The sequence below is a fragment of the Stenella coeruleoalba genome (genome assembly GCF_951394435.1).
Source record: "Stenella coeruleoalba genome assembly, chromosome: 12".
Lineage (NCBI taxonomy): Eukaryota > Metazoa > Chordata > Mammalia > Artiodactyla > Delphinidae > Stenella > Stenella coeruleoalba.
The window spans coordinates 22,269,561-22,295,963 of record NC_137158.1 but is presented as its reverse complement, the minus strand read 5'-3'; the positions used below and the strand labels follow the sequence as shown (position 1 = coordinate 22,295,963).

The window sequence follows — 26,403 nt, the reverse complement described above, 5'->3', positions numbered from 1 at the left end:
TATCAACCTCGATTGGAGGTTGATATGTAGGCACCCCCTGTGTAGCATGTAGTAAAACTCCAAGCTTCCAGAAGGAAAGCAGGTGTTTGGCATAAACCATATTGTTTGCATAAACAGTTTAGGCACCGTGAGCCACTCTTATCAGTTAGCTTGGTGGGAACATTCTCAAAATTCAAGTTCCCAGATGCCAGCCAAGGGCTAACCTTGCAAACAACACATTTTAAGGATAACAGTTTCCAGGCCTGCTACGTTAACTCTTTTCTGCACAACTTTAAAGAGGAAAAAAAAAAAGATTAGGTAGTTTTAACCTTTATTTAGGAGTACTGATTTATTTACTTCTGCCATTCCAGTAATTAACATGAGCCATCTATACAAGGTGAGACATTTTTAGCTTGAGATAGATGTTTAATGCCCTGTCCCTTTTGTTGGTAGTATCTAGTGGGTAGAAGCCACATTATGGTTGTCCTAAAGTATTCTCCAGCAATAAAATCACTTTTTCTACCCAGATGCTGCTGCCATGATATTTTGATGATATTACTGTAAGAGTTTGGAGGCCTCATATTTTTTGGTAGTTTATTTGCCAATTTTTATTTCATGCTATTTTAATAGCTTTCTGGAAAAAAATATGAGGATAGTAAATTTATTGTTCGTGTTTCACCCTGGAAGTGAGTTACAACTTGTAAGTAAAATCTTTATAGTCCCTAATGCATAACTTCAATATTACTTGAGCTGTAGTGTTGATATTTTTATGTCGTTTATTAATCTTGCATTTTAGAGACTGGAAAATGATTGTATGAACACACAGTCCTAGAACTGGAAGAGCCCTTAACAAGCCATCCAACTGCACTCCTCTCATTGGGTTGGGGCAGAACTAAGCGAGCCAGGACAGATGGTGCAAAAACACTCCGGAAGTGAGTGCTCCACACAGTTCTCAAGAGCCCAAGTTGGAGTATAATTAAGCTAACTATCCCAAAGCTCTTCCTAAATCACCTGGTTTCTTCTGGTCTTTGCAGATTTAAAGAACAGTTTAAATTTTTTTTCATTAAAACAACGGCTGAATCACCCTGTGGCCTTTTCTTTTCCAGATTGAACCATTCTACTAGCTTCAATCTTTTCTCAGAGAAGTTGCAGCAATAATTTCACTTTTTTTTTTTGTTTTTTAAAGAATAATGCTAGCTTAGTCTCAACCAGGCATTCTTTTTTTTGGCTGCAGTGTGCGGCATGTCAGATCTTAGTTCCCAGACCAGGGATCGAACCTGCACTCCCTACAGTGGAAGTGCAGAGTCTTAGCCACTGGACCACCAGGGAAGTCCCTATTTTTTTAAAATTTATTTATTTACTTATTTTTGGCTGTGTTGAGTCATCGTTGCTGTGCACAGGCTTTCTCTAGTTGCAGCGAGCGGGGGCTACTCTTCATGGGGTGCGTGGGCTTCTCATCGCGATGGTTTCTCTTGTTGGGAGCACGGGCTCTAGGCATGTGGGCTCAGTAGTTGTGGTTCATGGGCTCTAGGAGACAGGCTTAGTAGTTGTGGTGCATGGGCTTAGTTGCTCCATGGCATGTGGGGTCTTCCCAGACCAGGGCTCGAACCCGTGTCCGCTGCATTGGCAGGCAGATTCTTAACCACTGCGCCACCAGGGAAGTCCCTAACCAGGCATTCTTAACCTAAGGATCTGTGAACTTGGATGAGAAGAAAAAAGTACATATTATTTTCAGTAACCTCAGTCAGAAATTTAGCACTTTCCTCTGTTACTATATCACAAATATTTTTTAAAATTTGAATAATTGTATTTCAATGTAATTATTTCCTTTATAATCCTATGTATTTTACTTTATGCATTTTGAGAAGGGGTTATTAGGGCTCACTAAAGTAAGGGTCCATGGCAAAAAAAAAAGAAAAGAAAAAAAGGTTACACTCTGTGACCAGCGCACTTGTATAACCTTTAAATGAGAATTCTCCCGATTGTTTTGTTTTCTTCTTTTCCTTTTTGGAGATAACAGTGACTAGTAATGTACTTCATGTAATGTACTATTGTGCCTTTAGGTTTATGTACAAGTTAATAAAGAAGCAGCAGACGATAAAAGTGTAGCAAAATCAGCACATGAGTTCTTCCAGAGATTGGAACTGGGCGACACGCAAGCACTTGCACTCTGGCAGAAATTTCGGGACTTGAGCATAGAAGAGTACATTCGGATTTACAAGGTGCCCGCCCACTCTCCTGCTCTCCTGTCATGTGGAGCTGCTCTTGATGGGTACTCCTGGGTAGGAGGGTTGCTTCTGAAGTTCATGTTTTAAGAACAGATTTGTCATTTATCACTGAGTTGATAATTGGGACTCAGATATTGTTCTTTGGGCTGAAAGTTAGAGCTACAAAATAAAGCCTGTGAACTTCACAGGCTGAATGTGAAGTGACATCCTAATACTTCATGTCAGTTTGGCTTTTCTCTTCTCTCTTCTATCATTCCTTTTTCTTAATCATTTTTTCTTCTTTTGCTTCCTTAGGCATATATGTGATGGCTATAAATTCGTTTGTCTAAGAACATGTTGGGGGTGGGAGAAATACAACAGTGAATAAAAGAGATATAAGTTCTTTTCTCATGGACTTTACACTCCAGCATGGATAGAGTAGATTAAACAAATTCGAGGCAGTGCAAATTCAACAAGAATATATACAGTCTGTTAGGTGGTGATGATGTATGGAGAAAAGTGAAGCAGGGGAGGGGGGGATCAGGGGTGCTGTCTGAAGAGAGTTTCAGCAAAGATCCCACATGGCTGGAGTAAGGAAGCAAGATGAAGAAAAGTGAGAGAGGGGTTGGAGAGGTTGGAGAGTGGGGTGGGATGTAGGACATTTTCCAGGACTGTCCAGTCTAGCTTCCTGCTGCAGTGGAAACGTTCTGGATCTTTGCTGTCCAATATGGTAGCCTCTAGCCACATGTGGCCGGTGAGCACTTGAAGTGTGAGTAGCGTAACTGAGAAAGTAAATCTTCAATTTTCCTTAATTTGAATTTGAATAGCCATATGTGTCCAGCAACTCCCACGTTGGACAGCACAGTACTGCTGTGAGGGCTTGACCGTGCGGGGAACCGTTAGGAAGGTTTGAGTCACGGAGTGACTTGATTTCATTCTTATTTTCCCCATCTGTCTGACAGACTGTAGAACATCCTATTTTGTCTTAGGGTAAGATAATAGGACACATGCGTAACTTTTTTTTCTTTTGTTTCCAAATCCTTTTAGCGTCTAGGAGTACACTTTGATGAATATTCAGGAGAATCATTTTATCGTGAAAAGTCTCAAGAAGTCTTAAAGTTGCTGGACAGTAAAGGACTCCTACAGAAAACAATGTATGACCAGGTTACTATTCTTCAGAAAGTTATTCATTCTGCTTTGAAGTTGGTATTGACGTTTTCTCTCAGTAAGGAGAGCAGAATGTCGTGTGCAGCCTTCCTGGCATTTTTTTACAGTGCTTTTTGCTCTTCAGAGTACTTTCCCACATGCTGTCTCTTGCTGCCATAGCAAAATCCTGGTAAGCTTGGGAGAAAGAATATTATCTTGTTACATATGAGGAAACAAGCACAGAAAGTATAAGTGACCTGCCTAAGGTCACACCAGCTGATAATGGTATAACTGGAAAAGGGAAATAGAACGCTTTGTACTCAACCCTGCCTTTTTAAAAAGATTCCATCCTGTTCCAAAAGGATTTAAAGCAATTTATAAAAACAGGTATACTGAGTTCGATGGGTAGTGGGAGCGGAGAGCAGCCCCCGGAGAGCCCCGAGCAGCCTCACCGCCGCCGCCGGCCTGGTTGCCATCACAGCCCGGGAGGAGCCGCAGCCGTGAGCAGCGAGGCCGACACCCAGAAGCCGCCCTCAGCGCTGCCGACACCAAGCCCGGCACGACGGGCTGCGGCGCAGGAGGCGGCGGCCCCGGCAGTCTCGCATCGGCGGCACCTGCCGCCGGGGACAAGAAGGTCATCGCAGCGAAGGTTCTGGGAACATAAAATGGTTCAGTGTAAGAAACGGATATGGCTTCAGCAACAGGAACGACACCAAGGAAGATGAAGGTGTACACCGGACTGCCGTAAAGAAGAACCCGAGAAGTGCCTTCGCGGCGTAGGAGACGGAGAGACTGCGGGGCTCCATGTCGCTGAAGGAGAAGAGGGTGCGGGCAGCAGACGTTGCAGGCCCTGGGGGGTCCAGCGCAAGGCGGTACACGTGCACCAGCCCGTAACCATCACAGCCGCTCTTCGCGTCACAGGGGGCCTCCATGCAACCTCCAGCAGAATTACCGGGACAGCGAGAGAGGGGAAAAGACGGAGGGATTCGAGAGTGCCCCCGAAGGCCGGGCCCGACAGCAGCGGCCCTACCGCAGGCGCCGGCGCCCACCTTACTGCGTGCGGAGACCCTATGGACGTCAACCACAGCGTTCCACCGTCCTGTGCGGGGAGAGGTGATGGAGGGTGCTGACAACCAGGGTGCAGGAGAACAAGATAGACCAGTGAGACAGAATATGTATCGGGGTTATAGACCACCGTTCCGCAGGGGCCCTCCTCGCCAAAGACAGCGCAGAGAGGACGGCAGTGAAGAAGATAAGGAAAATCAAGGAGATAGGAGACCCAAGGTCAGCAGCCCCCTCAATGTCGGTACCGCCGCAACTTCAGTTACAGACGCAGACGCCCAGAAAACCCTAAACCCAAGATGGCGAAGAGACACAAGCAGCCGATCCACCAGCTGAGAATGCGTCCGCTCCCGAGGCTGAGCAGGGCGGGGCTGAGTAAATGCCGGCTTATCATCTCTACCGTCATCCGGTTTAGTCGTGCAACAAGAAGAAATGAATATGATATTCCAGCAATAAGAAATGAACAAAAGATAGGAGATGAAGACCTTAAGTGCTTGCTTTTTGACTGTTGACCAGATAACTAGAACTATCTGCATTATCTATGCAGCATGGGGTTTTTATTATTTTTACCTAAAGACGCCCCTTTTTGGTAATGACAAACGTTTTTAAAAAAAAAACAAAACTGGATTTTCTCAATACACCTTTAAAGGATTTTAAATTGTTTCATATCTGGTCGAGTTGAGATTTTTAAGAACCTCATTTAATTTATAATAGAAGTTTACAGCTTGATTTTTTAAAAAAGTCAACAAACTGCAAGCACCTGTTAATAAACGTCTTAAATAATTTAAAAAAAAAAAAGGTATACTACAACCCCAAGGTTTTGAAAGAGTAAAATGAGGAAATCAAGAAGCAGGGCAGAAAAAAATAGGACGTCAGGGATGATATTAGTACATCATGTAACACACACTGGGATTCTGCTTCTTTGCTTAAGGTAGATTTCTAATTTAGCTTTGAGCTTCCTGTCAGCTGAACAGAAATGGCACCATTCATAGGCGCCCAGCCATGTGTAACATAGAAGCAAACCAGTTGCTTAGAAGTGCCATTTTTCCAGATGGCCAGCAAACACATGAAAAGATTCTCAACATCACTAATTATTAGAGAAATGCAAATCGAAAGTACAACGACATATCACCTGACACCGGTCAGAATGACCATCATCAAAAAATCTACAAACAATGTTGGAGAGGGTGTGGAGAAAGGGGAACCCTCATAAACTGTTGGTGGGAATGTAAATTGATACAGCCAGTATGGAAAACAGTATGGAGGTTCCTTAAAAAACTAAAAATAGAGCTACCATATGATCCAGCAATCCCACTACTGGGCATATACCCAGACAAAACTATAATTCAAAAAAAAACACATGCACCCCAATGTTCATAGCAGCACAATTTACAGTAGCCAGGACATGGAAGCAACCTAAATGTCCATAGAGGAATGGATAAAGAAGACATGGTACATATATACAATGGAATATTACTCAGCCATAAAAAGGAATGAAGTGGGGTCATTTGTAGAGATGTGGACAGACCTAGGGAGTGTCATACAGAGTGAAGTAAGTCAGAAAGAGAAAAGCAAATATCGTATAATAATGTATATATGTGGAATCTAGAAAAATGGTATAGATGATCTTATTTGCAAAGTATAAATAGAGACACAGACATAGAGAACAAATGTATGGATACCAAGGTGGGAAGAGGTGGGGAGGGAGGAATTGGGGGACTGAGATTGACACATATACATTATTGATGCTATGTATAAAGTAGACAACTGATGGGAACGTACTGTATAGCACAGGGAACTCCTACCTAATGCACTGTGGTAACCTAAATGGGAGGGAAGTCCAAAAGGGAGGGGATATCTGCATGTGTATGGCTGATTCATTCTGTTGTGCAGTGGAGGCTAACACAACATTGTAAAGCAGCCATATTCCAATAAAAATTAATTTTTAAAGAAGTGCCATTTTTCATAGTAACAAAGAGCTCGTCATCCTTATAAGAAAGACATGGAGAATGTGGCTCACAACATCCTCAGTGATGTCCTTAAGGACAATTTTTAGATCGCCATATACAGATTCTAATTTTTGATCGGGCAGGAAAGACAGTAACAACATTCTGTGGTTTTATTACTCAAGGGTACTTTCTTGCATGTTAAAAATTAGCCCAATATTGAGTGTTACAGTAACTTGGATTAGAAGAAGAACATGATGTTTCATGGTTAAACTGAAGTTGAAATCTCATTTTTCAACTAGTTACGTTAAAGACTTTAAGTACTTCATCCAGAGTACAGAATTTAAAATGATAAGTAAATATTAATTACAAAATACCTACTCTTAATAGGTTCATTCAAGGTCAGATTCCTTCTTATTCTTCATTGTTGGTTACACCACTTATTGCTCCTTAAGTAATAAAAATAGCTCTGGTTTGCCAAAGATAATATTATAGATATTATACTATTAACGGTTTTAATTCATTATGTTGTTTCAGAGTTACCTTTTTGCATTTCTAGAAAAGGCACAGCTGTAGTGGATCTGTCAGGAAGTGGTGACCCCTCCTCGATTTGTACTGTAATGCGAAGCGATGGGACGTCTCTCTATGCAACCAGGTTTGTGTCTTGTGTGAACCTCATCATTAGAATGCATGACTTCACATTCTTTGTTCTAGGATTAATGCTAAGACAATCGTTTTATTCTCAAAACTGTTACCAAATCCTGATTTCTAAAATCTTTTGTTCTCATTACTGAAAATATTTTTATTGGATTTCTGTTTATGGCCATTTATAGTTTCTGGAATGGTTTAATATCGGAAAAGAAACTGAAAAAGTGATTACAGTTAAACGTCATAGGATTTCCACAGGTGAATACATTGTTCTACAAACTATAAAATTGAAGTACCTCCTAGCCAACTATAAATATTTTATAATTGCATATTGACAGAAAATGTATACTAAACGGTGCTCATGTTGGCTCAGTGGTATCCTCACTCGGTCAAGATCATCTTATGTGCATATAAGTACCAGTCCTCATTCAGACTGTGGTAAAATAGACCGAGCGAGAAGTAGGCCGTGCCGCTTATATTTTTTCATTTGTCTCCATGACCAACCCCTGTGGAAAGGAGCAGCCTCTGTTAATCAGTAAGAACTGGGTTTATCAAGCACACTTATTTCTGGGACAAAGCTAATAGGAAGGAGAAGACAGGACCATAAAAAAAGCCACACAGGCAAACACGGCCATACTCAAGCACTGCTAGCAAAAGTTTCTAGTGTCTCCCGGGCTAGAATTTTATGTTGGATCACAAACCACTTTTGTAGCATAGTTAATGATATTTTGTTGTTGTTGTTGTTAACTACCATCATTTTTTTCCAAACAACTTTAAACAACCATCTGCCTCTCTTACTGTCCCTTAGAAAAATCATTCTTATTTTCTGTTACTTTTTGGCATTTCTTTTTATCAATTCCATACAATTGGAGTTAGGAAATGAGAAGACCCTGTATATCTAAGAGGTACATTTCTTTTTCTAGATACAAAAAAATATACAGTAGAAAATTTTTTTTGTGCCAGCTAATTATTGCTGGACAGATTAAATAAGCCTTTGAGTAGTGGTTATAAGAAATGTGTTTACTCATGTAAGCAACAGGGAATTAAATTCATTATCTTGTAATAAACTGTAGTGGAATATAATCTGCAAAAATACTGAATCACTGAAACTAACACAATATTGTAAGTCAACTATACTCAAATTTAAAAAAAGAAAGAAATGTGTTCAGAAGAGAGGCTCCATGTCATAAAGACTCTATAACTATCCTTATCTGCTATCTTTTGGGGGGCTATCATTAGGTCCAGATTTTTCTGTTTATTTTCCTTAATACCTATACTTTCCCTTTTTTCTTTGGGAGAATCATCTTTGTGCCACTTGTTGAAATGTTTGATTTTTCACCTTGCTCTAACTGTACTTGTTTCTGTCCTTTCAATGGGTTCCTTATAGAATACAGCTATGTGTGTGGTTGTAAATTAAGGGAGTTGTTATAACAGACAAAGAAGAATGCAGGAGGATACTGACAAGAGCACAGGGTGAGGCTGGAGACCTGCATTTTTGTTCTGAGACCATGACCATCACTTAACCTCTCTGGGCCATGGTTCCCTACTTTGTGAAAAGAGAGACCTGAACTAAATGACCTGGCATTTCTTCTGGCTTTTTTTTTTTTTTTTTAATGTTTATTTTTGGCTGTGTTGGGTCTTCATTGCTGTGCGCGGGCTTTCTCTAGTTGCGGCGAGCCGGCACTACTCTTCGTTGTGGTGTGTGGGCTTCTCATTGCGGTGGCTTCTCTTGTTGCGGAGCACGGGCTCGAGGCACGCAGGGTTCAGTAGTTGTGGCACACGAGCTCAGTAGTTGTGGCTCACAGGCTCTAGAGCCAGGCTCAGTAGTTGTGGGGCACGGGCTTAGTTGCTCCGAGGCATGTGGGATCTTCCCGGGCCAGGGCTCGAGTCCGTATCCCCTGCATCGGCAGGTGGATTCTTAACCACTGTACCACCAGGGAAGCCCTCTCCGGCTTTCAAATTCAGGTTCTACAAACTCAACCTAGGACTTTTTCTTATATTCATCTCTTTTTCTTTGGATTAAAAAGTTTTTCTTTGTTTTGTGCTTGGCTCAAATCAAAAAATATAATGGGGTGTATATTTGTGACTTCGTTTTGGGGATAATCTATATCAGTGTTTTACAACCTTTTTTTTAATTATAACCCTTCTCAGGAACCTTTTTACCCATATTTTTTTATACTTGCCCATCCTCATGAAATTTTAACACCACAGATGTATCTGTATGTATTGTATGCATATATGTGCTTTATACATAAATAGAGTAAGATTTTTTTGTCCCTCACGAGACAGTTTTTGCCTCCATTCAGAACACATGCTCTGGGGACTTCTCTGGCGGTCCAGGGGTTAAGACTCCACGCTTACAATGCAGGGGGCACTTGCTCTGTTATATCTGGATCCTGAAGTAGGTACCAATGACATTTTGATGATCCCCAACATTTCAAAAGATCTAGGAACTTTAAAAATCCTCAGAATCCTCCCAGTGTCATGTATTGTTAAGCAAAAATAGCTTTAATTTTTTTCTTGCAGTTTTATTGAGATATAATTGTCATACAGCACTATGTAAGGTGTATAATGATTTGACTTACATACGTCACGAAATGATTATCACAATAAGTTTAGTGAACATCCATCGTTTCATATAGATAACAAAACTAAAGAAATAGAAAAAAATTTTTCTTGTGATGAGAACTCTTAGGGTTTACTCTCTTAACATTAACTTTCATATATAACATACAGCAGTGTTAATTCTATTTATCATTTTGTACTTTACATCCCTAGTACTTATTTATCTTATAACTGGGAGTTTGTACCTTTTGACCACCTTCATCCAATTCCCCCTCTCTCTGTCCCTTGCCTCTGAAATTCTACAAATCCTCTCTCTTTTTCTATGAGTTTATTTGGTTTTGAATTATAATTGACCTACAATACTACGTTAGTTCCTGTTACACAACATAGTGATTTGGTATTTCTATATATTCAAAATGATCACCATGGTGAGTCTAGTTATGATATGTCACCATACAAAGATATTATATAGTTATTAATATATTCCCCACAAGTTAATTAGCTCTAATTTTAAAATTCAATATTTAAATAATTTTCACCTAAAATTTTTCACTTAAAATTTTATAGTTTATGGTTTGTTTTTAAATATTTTGTACTGTGTGCAGACTGGGTATTTTGTCCTTAACCAGAGATAAGAGGTAAGTGGAATTTTTGTCAAAGGAATTTATGGTCTTTTTAAATGCTTTAGAAAGTATTGCTTTCGAATGATCCAAGACGTTGGAAGAGTAGCTAGAAGATACTGTATCACCGATGTTTTAAATATGTTCTTTAAGAAAGTATATTGCAGAAAAGTGACAGGAAAGTAATTCTTTCCAGTAGAGGCTTCATTAACGAATCATAAAACATTTACCTACAAACACCTTGCCTAGAGCTATTTAGTTATTATTACTACTTGTCCCAGAGCTTTTATTTATTTTTTATCTTTTCACAGCACTTTCATAATTCTTTTCCCAAAGCTGTTTTTGTTATTACTATCTTGTATCAAAGTATGGTACTGGGATTATATAAGCATGGGCACTATACCCGAGGCTTGGAATAACAGTAGTTCTTAATGAGAAAAGCCTCATTACTATTAAATAGGTAAAACAAATTATTACCCAGATCTGCTTAGTAACTCTTAATCTATGGCCATTTTTTTCAGAGATCTTGCAGCTGCTATAGATCGAATGGACAAATATAATTTTGATAAAATGATTTATGTGGTAAGTAATCACAATAAAGAACAAAAGGTTATGATCCCTACTTCATGAAAACTGCAAAGATAGATATTGAATGCCTTGTTGAAAAACTAGGCAAAAATAATTTTCTCAAACTATAGAAAGCATTCAATGTTAAGTGTATGTATGATGGCAAACACTGTGTTTAAAAAAAAAAACTTAAAATTAAAAAGTTCACATTGCTTCATAGTATAAAAACCCAAAAATTACCCAAATGAATGGTTATGTGTAACAAATATGTACATGTCACTATAATACATTTCTTTAAAATAACTTTCTATTTTAAATATTTTAGGACTCACGGAAGTTTCAAAATGGTAGAGTTTCCATGTAGCCTTCAGTCTTCTCCAAAGATAATAACATACATAACCATGGTACTTTGTCTATACCAGGAAACTAACATTGGTAGAGACCTTAGTTAAATTTCACCAATTTTTACACACGCTTGTGTATGGGCATGGTGGAGGGGGGTATGAAATTTTATCACATGTAGATTCATGTAACCATCACCACATTCAGAATACAAAACTGTTCCATCACAAAACAACCTCTCTTATGGCAACCACTTAATAATCATGCGTTCCTCCAACCCTAACCACTGGCAACCAGTGCTCTGTTCTCCATCATACCATTTTGTCACTTTGAGAATGTTATATAAATGGAACCCCATTAGGTAACTTTTTTTTTTTTTTTTTTGGCAGTGTTGGGTTTTTGTTGCTGCGCGCGGGCTTTCTCTAGTTGCAGCGAGTGGGGGCTACTCTTCGTTGCAATGCACAGGCTTCTCATTGCAGTGGCTTCTCATTGCAGAGCATGGGCTCTAGGTGCACGGGCTTCAGTAGTTGTAGCACATGGGCTCAGTAGTTGTGGCTTGCGGGCTCTAGAGCACAGGCTCAGTAGTTGTGGTGCACGGGCTTAGTTGCTCCGCAGCATGTGGGATCTTCCCGGATCAGGGTTCGAACCCGTGTCCCCTGCATTGGCAGGCGGATTCTTAACCACTGCGCCACCAGGGAAGTCCCACATTAGGTAACATTTTGAGGTTGGCTGTTTTCACTTAGCATAATGAATGCCCTTGAGATCCACCCAAACTATTGCATGTGTCAGTAGTTTGTTCCTTTTATGCTGAGTAATATTCTAGTCTCCCCTTCCTTTCTTTCTGTGTGCAACCTCCCTTTCCCCGAAGGAAAAAAAAAGTTGCTATTAAATATATTTTTAGAGCTTAGCTTTGGCCTTCTTGGAGCTAAAGGTCATAACAGCTGAGAGAGGAGGAATTTAGATAGAAAACTCACAAGGTTAAATTTCATGTTCCCTCCTGGCTCAGTGGAGTGCTGCAGCTCTTACTTCCTTCTCTTCTAGAGGACTCACCTTAGACCTTCTTCTGGTGGCATCTGCTTTGTGTGCTTATTTAAAACATATCCACTGACAGTGACTCTAGTCTGTCAAAACTCAAATATTTTAATTTGATTTATGTCCAACCTATTGTAGATTAACTTATCAGTGTTCTTTTATTTTAAATAAATTTTTTTCTCAAGACAGATAAAGGGCAAAAAAAGCATTTTCAGCAAGTGTTCCAAATGCTGCAGATCATGGGATATGACTGGGCAGAAAGGTACCGTACTGTCTGCATGGTTCTTAATTGCCTGCTCAAGATTAAAGTTTTGCTAGGTCAGCCATGTCCAAAAATGTAGCAAATTGTTAAAGATTTTCATTCAAAATTCACTTCTTTGTTTCAAGATGTTAGTGTGAAAAAACAGATTTGTTCTTTGTGCTAATTTTTGTCCTGATTATATTAATTTCTAGCTTATAAACATTTAATAAATGGTTTTATTAGACATCTCTCAGTGGCTTGATTTTCAAAATTCTTAATTCCCATCTCCTTTTTTTCATAAAGGCAACTAGTAATTTAATCATATGCTAGTGATTATGAAATGAAGCTGTGTGTTTAACATCTTCTGTGGCATACGTCACAGCATATTTCAATTTATAAATTTTTTAAAACCTCTCTATGAGAGTTAAAGTTAAGACTATTCTCTATAAGCGTATTGTTATATTCTTTGATCACCGGCTCCTTTTCAGTTTTCAGTGAACTAAGTGCCTTCTCCATTTTAGGTGCCAGCACGTGCCCTTTGGGGTAGTGCAGGGAATGAAGACTCGAAGAGGAGATGTTACTTTTCTGGAAGATGTTCTAAATGAGATTCGATTGAGGATGCTACAGAACATGGCTTCTGCTAAGAGTGAATTCATTTTTTTGTTGTTACAGACATAACTTACGTGCACTTTTATGTTTTGCTGGACTTCTGTGCAGTGTGATTTATTATGACCATCCCTCCATTGAACTTTCATAAACCTTGGCACAAATAGCTTTGCTAATTCGAGGTGCCAGAATTTCTAGACTTGCTGCTGGGCTGTTACGCAGTTTAGTAATGGGAATTGATACACCCTGAGCCTCTTTTCCTGGGCAGCTTCAGCGTTGTCACTCCACGGTTGGAGTGCTTGTGCAAAGTTCCTGTGTTCCATAATCAGAAGCAAGTCCCAAGTCCTTATGGCTTTGTTTAACCTTCACCTTTGGAAAAATAAGTACCAGCTCTATCTAATGTCTTCCAAGGGATATTTGTAAGAAAAATAAATCCGTGTTTCTTCCCTTTTAACAAAGGCTTGAAAACATCATTATCAAAGTTAAATCAGCCCACATTAGGACAGTTAATTGCCTGCTGTACACCTGTTTATTCTTGATGCTGTCAGCGTATGGTTTTGTTAGGTTTTATCTCCACTTTAGTCCCGGATTCTGTACAGTTTCATGCAAGGTTAAAGTAGCTGCCTTTGTCTATTTCAGCCACCAGAGAGCTGGAGAACCCCCAGGAGACAGCAGAGAGGGTGGGGCTCGCAGCCCTCATCATTCAGGTCTGTGAAGACTGCTTCCCGGGAGAGTCTTTTATTTGGTACTGGGACAAATCCCAGCGCTGAAGATTTCCTCTGTCATTTTAGGACTTCAGAGGTTTCCTGTTATCTGACTATCAGTTCAGCTGGGATCGTGTTTTCCAGAGTCGCGGGGACACAGGGGTCTTCCTGCAGTACACACACGCCCGCCTCCACAGGTGAGAAGAGTCTGCAGGGAAACACTGGGCCGCTCTGTCCTTCCCAGGGTGGGGTCTGGATGGAGCGATTCCGAGACCAAAGGCCCTGTTTTCTGGGCTTCTCCGACATCTCACATTCAAAACTAGTTGAAGTACAGTGGACCTCTGATTATGTTTGGGTCTTGTGGGGTTTTTTAAACATTTATGTATTGCACACCTATGAAACGAAATGCTTTTATATATATTATGTTATTTAGTACTCAGAATAACCCTGCTAAAGAGTATACTCCGTTTTCAGATGAAGAAACAGATGTAGGGAAAACTGAGGCATCGGGTCAAATGATGGTAGCTTCCGAGTCTAGGACTATATTAAGGAAAGCAAGACTGTGCGTTATGAGGTGATGTTCATCATTTGCAACTGAGTCCTAGGATGACTTGTTTAATCCTTTGTTGTGTTTAAACTTGTGATAACAGTTTGGAAGAGACTTTTGGATGTGGTTATCTAAATGACTTCAACACTGCTTGCTTACAAGAGCCACAGTCTGTTTCCATTCTCCAGCATCTTCTCAGGTACAGTTTCCTAACATTATCAAGTCTGCTTCTGCTCCATGAAATAACTGTTGTAGTTTGCTGACCACTGGAATCAACAGGCCAGTGACTCTAGACAGCGCTTTTCCAAAGGTGTGACCAAAAAGTGATTGCCTGCCCTTTGGGAGCAGACAGAGGGCATGCTCACGGCTAATCCTTGGGCTTAAAAAATATTATCACCATTGAATTAGCCCAGCTGTCTAACATCCTTTAGGTCATGGTGTGAGAACGTAAAGCCTGGTAAAAGCATAACCTTTTAGTGTAGAAACGATCATCTTCTCACCCTCTGTGATAAGTGAAGGAAAATCCCTGCCTTTGTGCACCATCCCTGAGACCATAAGCCCTTCATTTGCCTCTTGGTTTCAGTTCAGCTTCAAATACACTGGACAAGAGATCATACTTCTGAGCTCTCATGAGCATTATCTGTGAAGCCAGACTTGTCAGGAGAGACTGACGAATATCTGGAAGGGATATGGAGGGTTAACAACAAGGCCTATTTCTCTGATTGCCACACAGTGGTCAGTGGTTCTTTCTTGGGATGAGGGGTGAGTTTACTAACATTTGGCTAATTTGTGAGGAAAAATAAGCCAACCTGGTTTTCTTGGCAGTGAGTAGACTCTTGTTTGCTAGATTATGTTCCTAAGCATGGCTAGAGGCTTTGTACGTTTAACAGCCATGATTTGAGTCCTTGCTTTGGGCTAGGCCTATGGGATCTCAAGGTGATTTAGAAAGTACCTGCCATCAAGGAACTTGTAAGAAAGAAAGATGTGCCTTTACCTTCAAATTTACACAAGGTCTTTTTTCATATATCTTCTACCATTAATGATATCAAGTCAGCCTTATATCGTAGATCTTAGCTTGGTGTAGTATGAGCCCAGCCTTCCCCTGCCAACCACTCCTGTCATCTTTCTTTTAGGTTCGATGAGGTGCTTTATAGGTCAGCCCAAGACCTTCAACCCAGGCATATTGTCAGTTACCTTCTAACTCTAAGGTATGTTATAAACTTGCTATTTGGGGGTATTAAAAGACATTTGATATGACAAAGGACCTTTCTTTCATCTAAAGGTCTCTTATAGACAAATCCATTGGCCTAAAAAATTTTATGCCTTAAGTTACAGGAATTCTTGCTTCATCTTTGCAAATTAGCAGTTAATATTCATTCATTCATTCATGCAGTGATTGAAGGTCTGGTCACTGGAGTCTAGTGAACGGGAACCGATAGGTACATCATGGGTGGTCATAGTACAGCATGTGTTAGGATAGATTGGACATGAGGGGCAATGTTAGGGCACTTAGCCCAGCCTTGAGGGTTCAGAGAGGGCTTCTCAGAGGAGAGGAGTAGATGTCAGTCAGGAGAAGCAAGGTGGCAGAGGAGGGAAAAGCCCAGAGTTGAGCAAGAACATGATCCATTAAAAGCACTTCTGGGAGAACAACTGTGTTCTGTACTAAGGCGTTCTGACTTATTTTCAGGGCAGTGGGGTCCATGAAAAGGTTTTAAGCAGAGGCACAGAAAAGTCAGTCTGATGGAGGGTAGAGAATGAATTGGAAAGCGAGTAGATGACACTTGGATAGAAATTTCACGGTGGCTGTTTTAGAAAGTTTGAATAGAGGTTGAGTTTTATAGCAACAGTTGTATCTTCTCATAAAGCTATTTAAGAAAGGAAGTATTTGCTTTTACTCAGGATTTACTGAAATCAAAGGTTTATTGGGACTTCTTCCTTGAATATGCTTTTTACCTTTCTTCCCCAGATTTATAGATTTTTTTTCCTGTAATTTCCACTTAGACATATAGAGATGAAGAAGCCAGAAAGTCTTATTAAATGTCACTTAATCATTGAAACTAATGTCATAAGCATCATTTCTCTGGCACTGTTCTTGCTGCCATAACCTAAACAGAAAAAATATTTTAAAGAAGAGTGGCCAGTGTATGCAGAGTGGATTGATAACTAGTCTTACCCCACCTCCTCCCAGTACAGAAGGAGACAGGCCAGACCGTGTTATACATTTCATCTTGAGGGATGCCTAAATAAGGGAAAACTAATTATTAGAAAAGAATCCCCTATACTTGTAAAACTAACAATGAAATCAAAATCTTAAGAACAATGAAACTAATCATAATATCACCTGGCATTAGTAGAACCAGGACCAAAAATCTAAAACCGGAGTTTAGTGTGTTTCACTTTGCCAGTTATTGAAAAGCAGTGAATTCAGCCTCAACTTCCCAACTTTGGAAATATCCTTTAGTGGCTCTCGGCTTTGATTTCTCTAAGTTGAGGGAGTAAGATTAGATATCAAGCTTATATGTTACACAGGAAATTAGCTGGTCCTAATCATGATTATTCTCTTCCTGTTTCAGTCATCTTGCAGCGATGGCACACAAAACACTACACATAAAAAACAGTCCTCCTGAAGTGGCCGGGGTATGTTATGTCGAGTTTTGCTGTGTAATCTCTAGCATCCTCAGACTTATTACTGAGTCAGTCTTGTCAGTGTTTCTAAAATAGCATCCTGTTGTTCACCTACAGAAGTGTACTTACACACTTAAGGTAAAAATTAGAATTGGGCTGTAACAATCATTGTTACTTTCCAACATACTGGACCATGAAACACCTTTTCCTACATCAAGTGACAGGGTGATTAGCTCCCCTTATCTGAAGCTGTACTTTATGGAGTTACTGTTACTCCCACTCCACAGCCCTTGGGTACCAGTCTTACTATAACAAATCCTAGGAATTTGTCTTCCTTTTGCCTACAGGAAACCCTAGGGCACTTGGAGATACTGTCGTACATTAAATTAGAAGAAAGTTAGAATTACTTCTAACAGGAATTTTATCTATTCACTCACAGTTAGCCTGTTACTGAATTGACCTTGAATCATTCTTGAATTTATTTTGTAGGCCAGACTTCATCTTTTCAGAGCTGTCCGCTCAGTCCTAGCCAACGGAATGACACTTCTTGGAATAACACCTGTATGTAGGATGTAATTTCTAATTAAAATTGCTTTTAAAATACTAAATGAATTCTAGTTATCTATTCTTACATGCCTTGCTATTTAGAATAGAACTGAAACTATTATTCTATGTCAGAATCTATATTTTATTGTCCATATTTTATTAAGTGATTTATCAACTTATTAAATCTTTATCTTTTAAAAAAATCATCTGAGTTTCCTCATGGTCAATAAGTACTAAATGGACTTTTGTTAAACTAAGTTAAATCTTTTTATTTATTTATTTTTTTGCGGTACACGGGCCTCTCACTGTTGTGGCCTCTCCCATTGCGGAGCACAGGCTCCAGACGCGCAGGCTCAGCGGCCATGGCTCACGGGCCCAGCCACTCTGCGGCATATGGGATCTTCCCAGACCGGGGCATGAACCCATGTCCCCTGCATCGGCAGGCGGACTGTCAACCACTGTGCCACCAGGGAAGCCTGTTAAATCTTTTTAAAGTCATTGTGGTCTACCGGAGACAAAGGATTAGAGTTTAAACTATGGCTTGAGGGTTTTTTGTTTTTCTTTTTTAATTGAAGTATAGTTGATTTACAATATTACATTAGTTTCAGGTGTACAACATAGTGATTCAATATTTTTATAAATTAAACTCCATTTAAAGTTATTATAAAACAATGGCTATATTTTCCTGTGCTGTGCAATGTATCTTTCTTCCTTATTTTTATACATAGTAGTTTGTATCTCTTAAGCCCCTACCCCTACCTTGCTCCTCCCCCCTTCTCTCTCCCCACTGGTAACCACTAGTTTGTTCTCTACAGCTGTCAGTCTTTCTGTTTTGTTATATTCATTTGTTTGTTTTATTTCTTAGATTCCACATATAAGGGATAACGGAGTATTTGTCTTTCTCTGACTTATTTCACTAAGCATAATCTCTAGGCCCATCCACGTTGTTGGGAATAGCAAAATTTCATTCTTTTTATGGCTAATATTCATGTATATACACCACATCTTCTGTTGATGGACAGGTTACTTCCATATTTTTGCTATTGTAAACAGTGCTGCTATGAACATTGGGATGCATGTATCTTTTTGAATTAGTGTTTTTGTTTTCTTCAGATATATACCCAGGAGTGGGATTGCTGGGTCATATGGTAGCTCTATTTTTAGCTTTTTGAGGAGCCTCCATACTGTTTTCCAAAGTGGCTGCACCCATTTACATTCCCACCAACTGTGGGAGTAAAAGTCCCCTACTGTGTCTGTGCGCAAACGTGCACACTCCTCGTGAGCAGTGTCCAGGCTTCCCACAGCCCTCCTGTCCCACCAGCCCTCTGACCAGCCAGGGGGCTGCCTTCCCTGTGCCAGACCCAGGGCTGGGGTGCCCAATATGTGGATCTCCACCCGTGTGATCTCCCTTTTTCTGAGTCCTCTCCCTGGGGCTCAGGTCCCAACCTGCTCACTTCTCTTCCCTTCCTACCCGATCCTGTGTGGATCTTTCTTACAGCCTTGGCTATACAGGAGTCTTTCTGCCAGTTTCCAGTTAGTTTTCAGTGAGACTGTTCCACATGTAGACAGATAAACAGGATTTTTTTTTTTACTTTTTAAAAATTTTTTATTGAAGTATAGTTGATTTACAATGTTGTGTTAATTTCTGCCGTACAGTGATTTGGTTGTACATATTCTTTTTCATATTCTTTTCCACTTATGGTTTATCACAGGATATTGAATATAGTTCCCTGTGTTATACAGTAGGACCTTGTTGTTTATCCATCCTATGTATAATAGTTTGCGTCTACTAATCCCAGACTCCCATTCCTTCCCTACCTTGGCAACCACAACTCTATTCTCTATATATGAGTCTGTTTCTGTTTCGTAGATATGTTCATCTGTGTCACATTTTAGATTCCACATATAAGAGGTATCATAAGGTATTTGTCTTTTTCTGACTTACTTTGCTTAGAATGATAATCTCTAGGTCCATCCACGTTGCTGCAAATGGCATTATTTCATTCTTTTTTTTATGGCTGAGTAATAGTCCATTGTTTATTTATTCCACATCTTAATCCATTCATCTGTCGATGGACATTTAGGCTGTTTCCATGTCTTGGCTATTGTGCATAGTGCTGCTGTGAACATAGGCGTGAACATATCTTTTTGAATTATAGTTTTGTCTGGTTATATGCCCAGTAGTGGGATTGCTGGATCATATGGCAATTCTATTTTTAGTTTTTTGAGGAACCTCCATACTGTTCTCCATAGTGGCTGCACCAATTTACATTCCCACCAACAGTGTAAGAGGGTTCCCTTTTCTCCACACCCTCTCCAGCACTGGTTATTTGTAGACTTTTTGATGATGGCTGTTCTGGTGTGAGGTGGTACCTAATTGTAGTTTTGATTTGCATTTCTCCAATAATTAGCAATGATGAGCATCTTTTCACCACATGTAGATATATTTTTGAGGTGTTCATGGGGGGAGGTGAGTTCCACTTCCTCCTCCTCTGCCATCCAATCTCCTCTGCCTTGACATCTTACAGTGCCATTCATCCAGAAACTCTTCTTGTAACTGAGATTATCTGTTTCCATGTTTTAAAACTGATGAGGAAGAAAAATCTCAATTTTCTTAGAATTATGACTGTTCTTAATAAATTTCGGGAGAACAAAATTGAGCTTTTTTGTCAATACAGCTGACAGCTACTCCCAGAGAACAGGTCTCATACTTTTCATGGCCGTATACAGGTAACTCTTACCAGACTATGTGAACTGGGGCATTGAACACATCTGAATAACAAGGAATTACTTTACAGATATCGAATTAGGATCTTTGTAAAAATTAGTCCATTAAACCACATTTGAAATGGAGTTTCTCAAACAGTTTCATGTATCTGCATATTGGTAAGTATATTTTGTGTGACCTGCTTAGGAAACATGAGTAGGATGTGATCTGTTTGATGGTTACAGCTATCCTCATCTGAGAATTTCCATTCTGATCTGTTATAATTTATTCTAACTATTGCTACTAGAAATCTTCTGAATACCAATGACAATCTAATTTTATGCACAGAGAAGCAAATTAGCATGAATTAAAGCTTCTTTAGTTGAATGAGCATAGTTTTATATTGGCAAGTATGGTATACCTTCTTAATCCTAGAAAAGACTCCAATTTTAAGTGAATTATCTTCCAGATTGTTTATTTTCTACTTAAAGTATCATCAGTATTTCACAGCACAAATCAGCCATGGAATAAAAAGTTGGGACATTTTTTACACATCCAGTATCTCCCTCCCCTTCTTTGAACAAACATTCCCCTTCCCAGATCTGTGGTAGGTTGCTTAGTATTTGGTTTTTTTTGGGGGGGGGGGGCGGTTGTTCGTTTTTAATATCTATTTATTTATTTTGGCTGCGCCGGGCCTTAGTTGCTGCGTGTGGGATCTTCAGTTGAGACATGTGAACCCATAGTTGCAGCATGCATGCAGGATCTAGTTCCCCAACCAGGGATCGAACCTGGGCCCCTTGCATTGTGAGCATGGAGTCTTACCCACTGGACCACCAGGTAAGTCCCTTCCTTATATTTGAATCTTGAGTAAAATGACACAAGGGACAGTGATGGTTAAAGCCAAGTCTTTCTGAAAGCAGCTCTCTGAAAAGGCTGTTCATTAATTCCTGCAACCTAGAGCCATACAGCCTTGACTGCAGTCCTTATAAATTCTTTTTTTTTTTTTTAAGGCTAGGTGGAAGAGGTTTATAGCCATTTTTTGCAACCAAACAGCCTAGATAAAATTCCAACATACAGAAAGTAAAAAATTTAATGTTTTGGGCTTGTGTTTATGTTTCTGCATTCTCTTTTTTTAATTTATTTATTTTATTTTTGGCTGTGTTGGGTCTTCATTGCTGTACGCGGGCTTTCTCTGGTTGCGGTGCACAGGCTTCTCATTGCGGTGGCTTCTCTTATTGTGGAGCACAGGCTCTAGGGACACAGGCTTCAGTAGTTGTGGCACGCAGGCTCAGCAGCTGTGGCGCATGGGCTTAGTTGCTCCATGGCATGTGGGATCTTCCCAGACCAGGGCTCGAACCCGTGTCCCCTGCATTGGCAGGCAGATTCTTAACCACTGAGCCACCAGGGAAGCCTGTTTTTGCATTATCTTAATGGTCATATCTACAATACAAATAGTGATCAAACAGGTTTCATATAAATAAATTAAGTTTATTGCTGAATTTTCCCATAACATTATAGAAATTTTTTTTAAAAAACACTGAAATTTCACAAATTATTGAGCTCAACAGTTAAACATACTTCATAAAAAAAAGTACAAAAGTGACATTAGAAATATTTTTTGAAGAAAAGTATATCATCTAAGAGCAAAGAAATGTGAATCCAGACAATGAATGGCACAAATACAGCACTTTAGAGGAGTACTCAGTCACCACCCAGAAATCATTGTCTGAGTTATGAAATAGATTCAGTTTGAGAAGTTATATATTCAGTTTGTTTCTGAACTAGCCTGTCTTGTTTTTGCCTCTCTTTTGTAAGAAAAGAGCTAGGTCTTTACTGCTGCTGGGACCAAATACTGTACATGCACTGGAGAATAAGGACGGGTCACCCTTCTCCCCTGGTACCTGCACAAGAGAACAGTTAGTACAGAAATGGCTTTGGCACTTTAACCCTTAACATAATCCCAAACCTTGTTAATTAAATATTGTAGCCTTGCATGATTTTTTTTAATACCACATCATCTCCATACTTTATATGTACACTATATATACAGTAATAAAAATCCTTCATTCTAAAACAAAACAGGTTGATTCCAAACAGGCCACATTAAATCTTTGTAGCAATACGCTCACATACCTTTCTTCTTAATGCTTATACGACACAGTTTTTGATTGTTTTTTTTAAGCTACCTTCTGGGATTGACTTAAGGCTCTAGTTTAATGCAAATGGTTTAGTCTTAGTAGGAATCTCTTTTGAGGCTAAAAATCACACACCACTGACTCTCTCTTTTGAAGTTGGTTCTCCTTGTTGAATGGATGTAGTGTCTTGTCTGGGTAATCCATAGAGATATATAGAAACACATACAAGAAGAGTACCCAGAGCAAAGGTGAGTGCTGAAAAGAAAAAAAAAAAAGGAATCTGTATTTGTGTTCTTAAAACTGTAAAAATGATTAGTTTAAAATTTTGAAGACTTTCAGTTGTGGGTTTACACTATCAGATTACATGGAAAATAAATTTAAGTGTTCTATATGATGATGGTAAGGTTTAGAAAGGTCATCAATTCTAGCTCCACCCCCACCCCACTCACCAGAAAAAGTAGTGAAATCAAGGGAGTGACAATTCACTTACTACATACTTTTCAAGAACGCAAGTATGACTGTCCTGGACCACTGACAAAGAACATACTAACATCCCTATATGCTGATTGAAAGAAAACGCAGTGGAATAAGGATTTTCCATGATAACTAGAAACCTGTGAAAGTTAAGGTTAGTAGAGTAAAAGGCAGTTGAGCAAAATTCAAAGAGTTAGGTGACCAATGATTCAAACCATTGAAGATTTCTGAATAGGAGATGAGGTGGTGATTTAATGAGTAAAATTCCATTTTCTGCTAACATCTTTTTTTTTATCTTAATCCTGAAAATCTGGACACAACTGAATTACAACTTGCCCTAACTTGACAAATAGGCATCATATAAATAAATCCTTATGTCAAAACTAAACAATATTCTATGTGGAGTACAATGGCACAGTCTTAATAGCTTTAAAAATGTCATGCAGAGAAACAACATCGAGCTATGACTTTTAGTTCATCCCTAACTAGAAAAGACTAGCTTTGCCTTCCAAAAAGGGGAAGAGGGTAAATTAAATCTAAATAGGAAACTAAGATTGCTAAGACATTCTAAGGACACTGACCAAAAAGCATTTATACTGTTTCCAAATATTCTTTAGGAGCACAGGCATAGGATTTGTTGAGCATAAGGATGGATCAGAACTACAAGTGAAAGTTCACACAAATCAGGTAAGAAAAACATCAGAAGGAGGGCCTAGAAATATCTGTTACTGAAATGGTAAGTAGTTGGCTTTATACAGAATACCTACCTACTATGTGCCAGGCACTGTTCTAAGCACTTTGCCTAAAACAACCCTACAAGATAGGTGTTATTATCATTCCCATTTTACAGACAAATTGAGACATGGGTTAAGTAACTTCCCCAAGGTTTTACAACTAATAAATGGTACAAGCAAGATTTGAACCAAACTATCAAATTTTTTCTAAGATTTCTACAAGGTTGGTATTCTTCTATTTGCATTTATAACAAGTCAATTGTAAATATAGGCCAGATGTGTTTCTTTTACTTAATGTTGATATTTGACAGATTTTTCTCATGTATTAGTTTATGGTATAACTGATCAGTAAAGAAAATTATCACACCATAAAAGCACCGGGAAATGTTAAGTCAATATCACTGCTTAAATAATTCAGAAGCCAACTAATGGTGGATATGGCTAGGGAAAATTATATTAGAAGGACCAGCATAAAGGCAGTCCTAGAATGCCAGCTATAGTAATGAATTTTGTATTAATTACATATTAAATGAAACAAATAGCTTTATTAAAGAGAAAATTTAGATTTGGATTGTAGTTTCAAAACCAGTTTATATCCAAGTCTAAAACAGGAAGGTACAAACTAAGGGGGAAATGAAAGAAGTATTCTGTTCTTACCTCAGAATAAAAAGTTTACTCTAATTCCACTGCGGAAATTAACGAGGGAGGCTTTGTCTGCAGAAACACTCTTTCTACTGAGTAGCCCGCTCACTTTCAGCTCTAGAACCATTTAAACAACCTAAGTACTGTGGACACACATTCCACACAACTATGAACTGCTGCGCCTGTAGGATAAATTGTAACAAAACTAGGAATTTCTGTAAACTCTACAAGCAACTGCCATATTTAATGAAAGATGAAATGAACCAAGGTAGTGAGAAGCTCTTCCATGTTAAAAACTTACAGTACAAACTAAGACATACTTATCTGTAATCCAAACAGCATCACTGAAGCAATGGTAGAAAGGACAATGGCTGCTGCTGCAGAAAAGCCTTTCATGATGTTGTCTGTGTACTTGACCACAACAGAAGTGTAGAGGCCTCCAACACTAGCAAGAACTCGCATACAGAAAGAAAGAAAATCTTAACACTCAAATAAATGGAACATTCTATGATGGTGAGGCAGTTTTCACCCCCAGAGATGCCATACTAATTTACCTAGGAAAATACTATTTTCCTTAGAAGCAGCCATCTGAGAGATTTTGTACTAGGAGTCATAGTTCCTACAAAACAACATTGTTTTTCAGATGCCCAAAGGGCTATGTAGTCTACTGCTAAACTGTACACATTTATTGCTAATACATTAGATACGTTTGATTGTGAAGGCAAAATTGCTTTGGGATAGCTTTGCCACAAAAGTAAGTCAATAAAACCAAAATTAGATTTTCAGACTGGTATTCACAGTATCAAAGGAATAATTTCAAAATGCTATAAAGGCTTAAAATGGACATCTAACTTGAGGGAAAAGGGTGGGGGGGAGATCTACCCAGAACCTTTAATTCCTGGATACTTACAGATGACAAGCCAGACATAATATGTGTAACCATAGAAAAATCCTTTTTCTTTAATTTCAGCTCCATCTGACAAGTAGACGCCAACTAATGTCACAACAATCCCTGATAGATACATTTGAATGTTTCTCACCCAAAGGGAAGTGTCAGAACTCTTTAAAACTTTTTCAAAATACACTCCTGAAAGAAAATTAAGCATGCAAATATGAAATAGATATTAGAAATTAATCTAAAATGTCTTTATATTATATTTTGGGGTTATTATTCTAAATAAAGTATATGATTTGTGGAACACACATTTTACATTAATTAAATGCAGATTTATTATGTTGGTTGTGACGCATGGCATACCGAACATTACCGATTTGTATTTTTACAGAGCACATAGAATTAATAACCAAGAGGGAGCTTTCTAAAAACCCACATTTAACAGGAGACTCTTATATTACTATTAATAGTTTCCGCCTTTATTATAGCAGTGAGATAGATCACAAAAGCTCACTTAATGCCACTAAAAGACTTGCTTTGGTCAGCTGGAACACTATATACTATTAGAGTCAATTATCTTAAACATACCCCTATAATATCTGCCTAGTATGAATACTCCCAACTTTGCAAAATAACCTATATAATCACCACTTAGGATTTTTTCTGAGAGTTACACAACCAAAATAAAGTTTAAATAGAACTTGCTGAGTGAAGCCGTTTTCCTTTAAAGCAGGGGTCTACAGACCAAGTTCACCCACAATGTTAGAAGGACTGTGAACTCCCTAACTAGATAATGTTTTGTGTCTATGTGCATTTTTCTGGGGGTGAGGATCCGACACTTTTTTAGGTGCTCCAAAAGCACACGTGTCCCCACCCCACCCACAAAATCACATAGCACAGCTGTAAGTTTTATACTGAAAATGAATGCATGTTTAGCAAGGACATTAAAGATTTTTGTTATAAACACTGTTAATTAGAGGCTTAGGAATTGCTACTAAAGTACTAATCAACTAAAAATTCAAATGAAAACCAAGATTGTTTTTGATGAACCTATGTTGGAAAGAGCCAGAGAATGGGAACAAACATATAATAGCTATTCCTATTTCTATTTTTGATTTTCCTATCTGGGAAAACCATTTAACTATTGGGAAACCATTTAACTATTCAGTTCTCAGTTACTCCAAGCATAGAGGGATATTAAACCACGTACCATTTCCTCAACTGTGTATTGAGAATACACACCTTATGGTAAATAGACTGTTGGACACAAACATTTTACTGTTCAAAACAGTGCTAAAAATCAAGTAGTGTATTATTTGGGGGGTAACCCAATTTTTGTTTCTAATTTGTTGTTTCCTAAGAATAAAAGTTTAGCATGATGCTATCATTAAGTATATTCCTAAATTTAGATTTTCCCTCTTATCAAATGACTA

At 38.9% G+C, this 26,403-nt stretch overlaps 2 protein-coding genes and 1 pseudogene across 6 annotated transcripts in view; 2 read left to right on the top strand and 1 right to left on the bottom strand.

The window, feature by feature from the left end:
• The window catches only part of RARS2 (arginyl-tRNA synthetase 2, mitochondrial), a 96,037-nt gene that overhangs the window by 63,541 nt on the left and 6,093 nt on the right, over nucleotides 1-26,403 (top strand). For both annotated transcript variants that reach the window (XM_079938817.1, XM_079938816.1), the window contains exons 9-21: nucleotides 2,043-2,201; nucleotides 3,234-3,340; nucleotides 6,900-6,995; nucleotides 10,695-10,755; nucleotides 12,300-12,376; nucleotides 12,877-13,001; nucleotides 13,601-13,668; nucleotides 13,753-13,862; nucleotides 14,316-14,411; nucleotides 15,346-15,420; nucleotides 16,786-16,849; nucleotides 17,327-20,927; nucleotides 23,317-23,386. In XM_079938817.1, the coding sequence (XP_079794943.1) occupies nucleotides 2,043-2,201; nucleotides 3,234-3,340; nucleotides 6,900-6,995; nucleotides 10,695-10,755; nucleotides 12,300-12,376; nucleotides 12,877-13,001; nucleotides 13,601-13,668; nucleotides 13,753-13,862; nucleotides 14,316-14,411; nucleotides 15,346-15,420; nucleotides 16,786-16,849; nucleotides 17,327-17,413 (1,125 nt within the window). In that variant the 3' untranslated portion in view covers nucleotides 17,414-20,927; nucleotides 23,317-23,386. The remainder of the gene's footprint in view (nucleotides 1-2,042; nucleotides 2,202-3,233; nucleotides 3,341-6,899; nucleotides 6,996-10,694; nucleotides 10,756-12,299; nucleotides 12,377-12,876; nucleotides 13,002-13,600; nucleotides 13,669-13,752; nucleotides 13,863-14,315; nucleotides 14,412-15,345; nucleotides 15,421-16,785; nucleotides 16,850-17,326; nucleotides 20,928-23,316; nucleotides 23,387-26,403) is intronic.
• Nucleotides 3,426-4,773, top strand: LOC307195215 (Y-box-binding protein 1-like; annotated as a pseudogene). The gene is made up of 2 exons: nucleotides 3,426-3,446; nucleotides 3,742-4,773. The product of its transcript is annotated as a Y-box-binding protein 1-like (transcript).
• SLC35A1 (solute carrier family 35 member A1) overlaps nucleotides 20,959-26,403 on the bottom strand; it is a 28,115-nt gene continuing 22,670 nt past the window's right edge. For 2 of the 3 annotated variants that reach the window (XM_079938818.1, XM_079938820.1), the window contains 3 exons: nucleotides 24,986-25,162; nucleotides 24,396-24,530; nucleotides 20,959-22,480 (listed from right to left, as the gene is read on the bottom strand). In XM_079938818.1, coding sequence (XP_079794944.1) covers nucleotides 22,353-22,480; nucleotides 24,396-24,530; nucleotides 24,986-25,162 — 440 coding nt within the window. In that variant the 3' untranslated portion in view covers nucleotides 20,959-22,352. The remainder of the gene's footprint in view (nucleotides 22,481-24,395; nucleotides 24,531-24,985; nucleotides 25,163-26,403) is intronic. The other variant, XM_079938819.1, reaches the window with a different exon arrangement.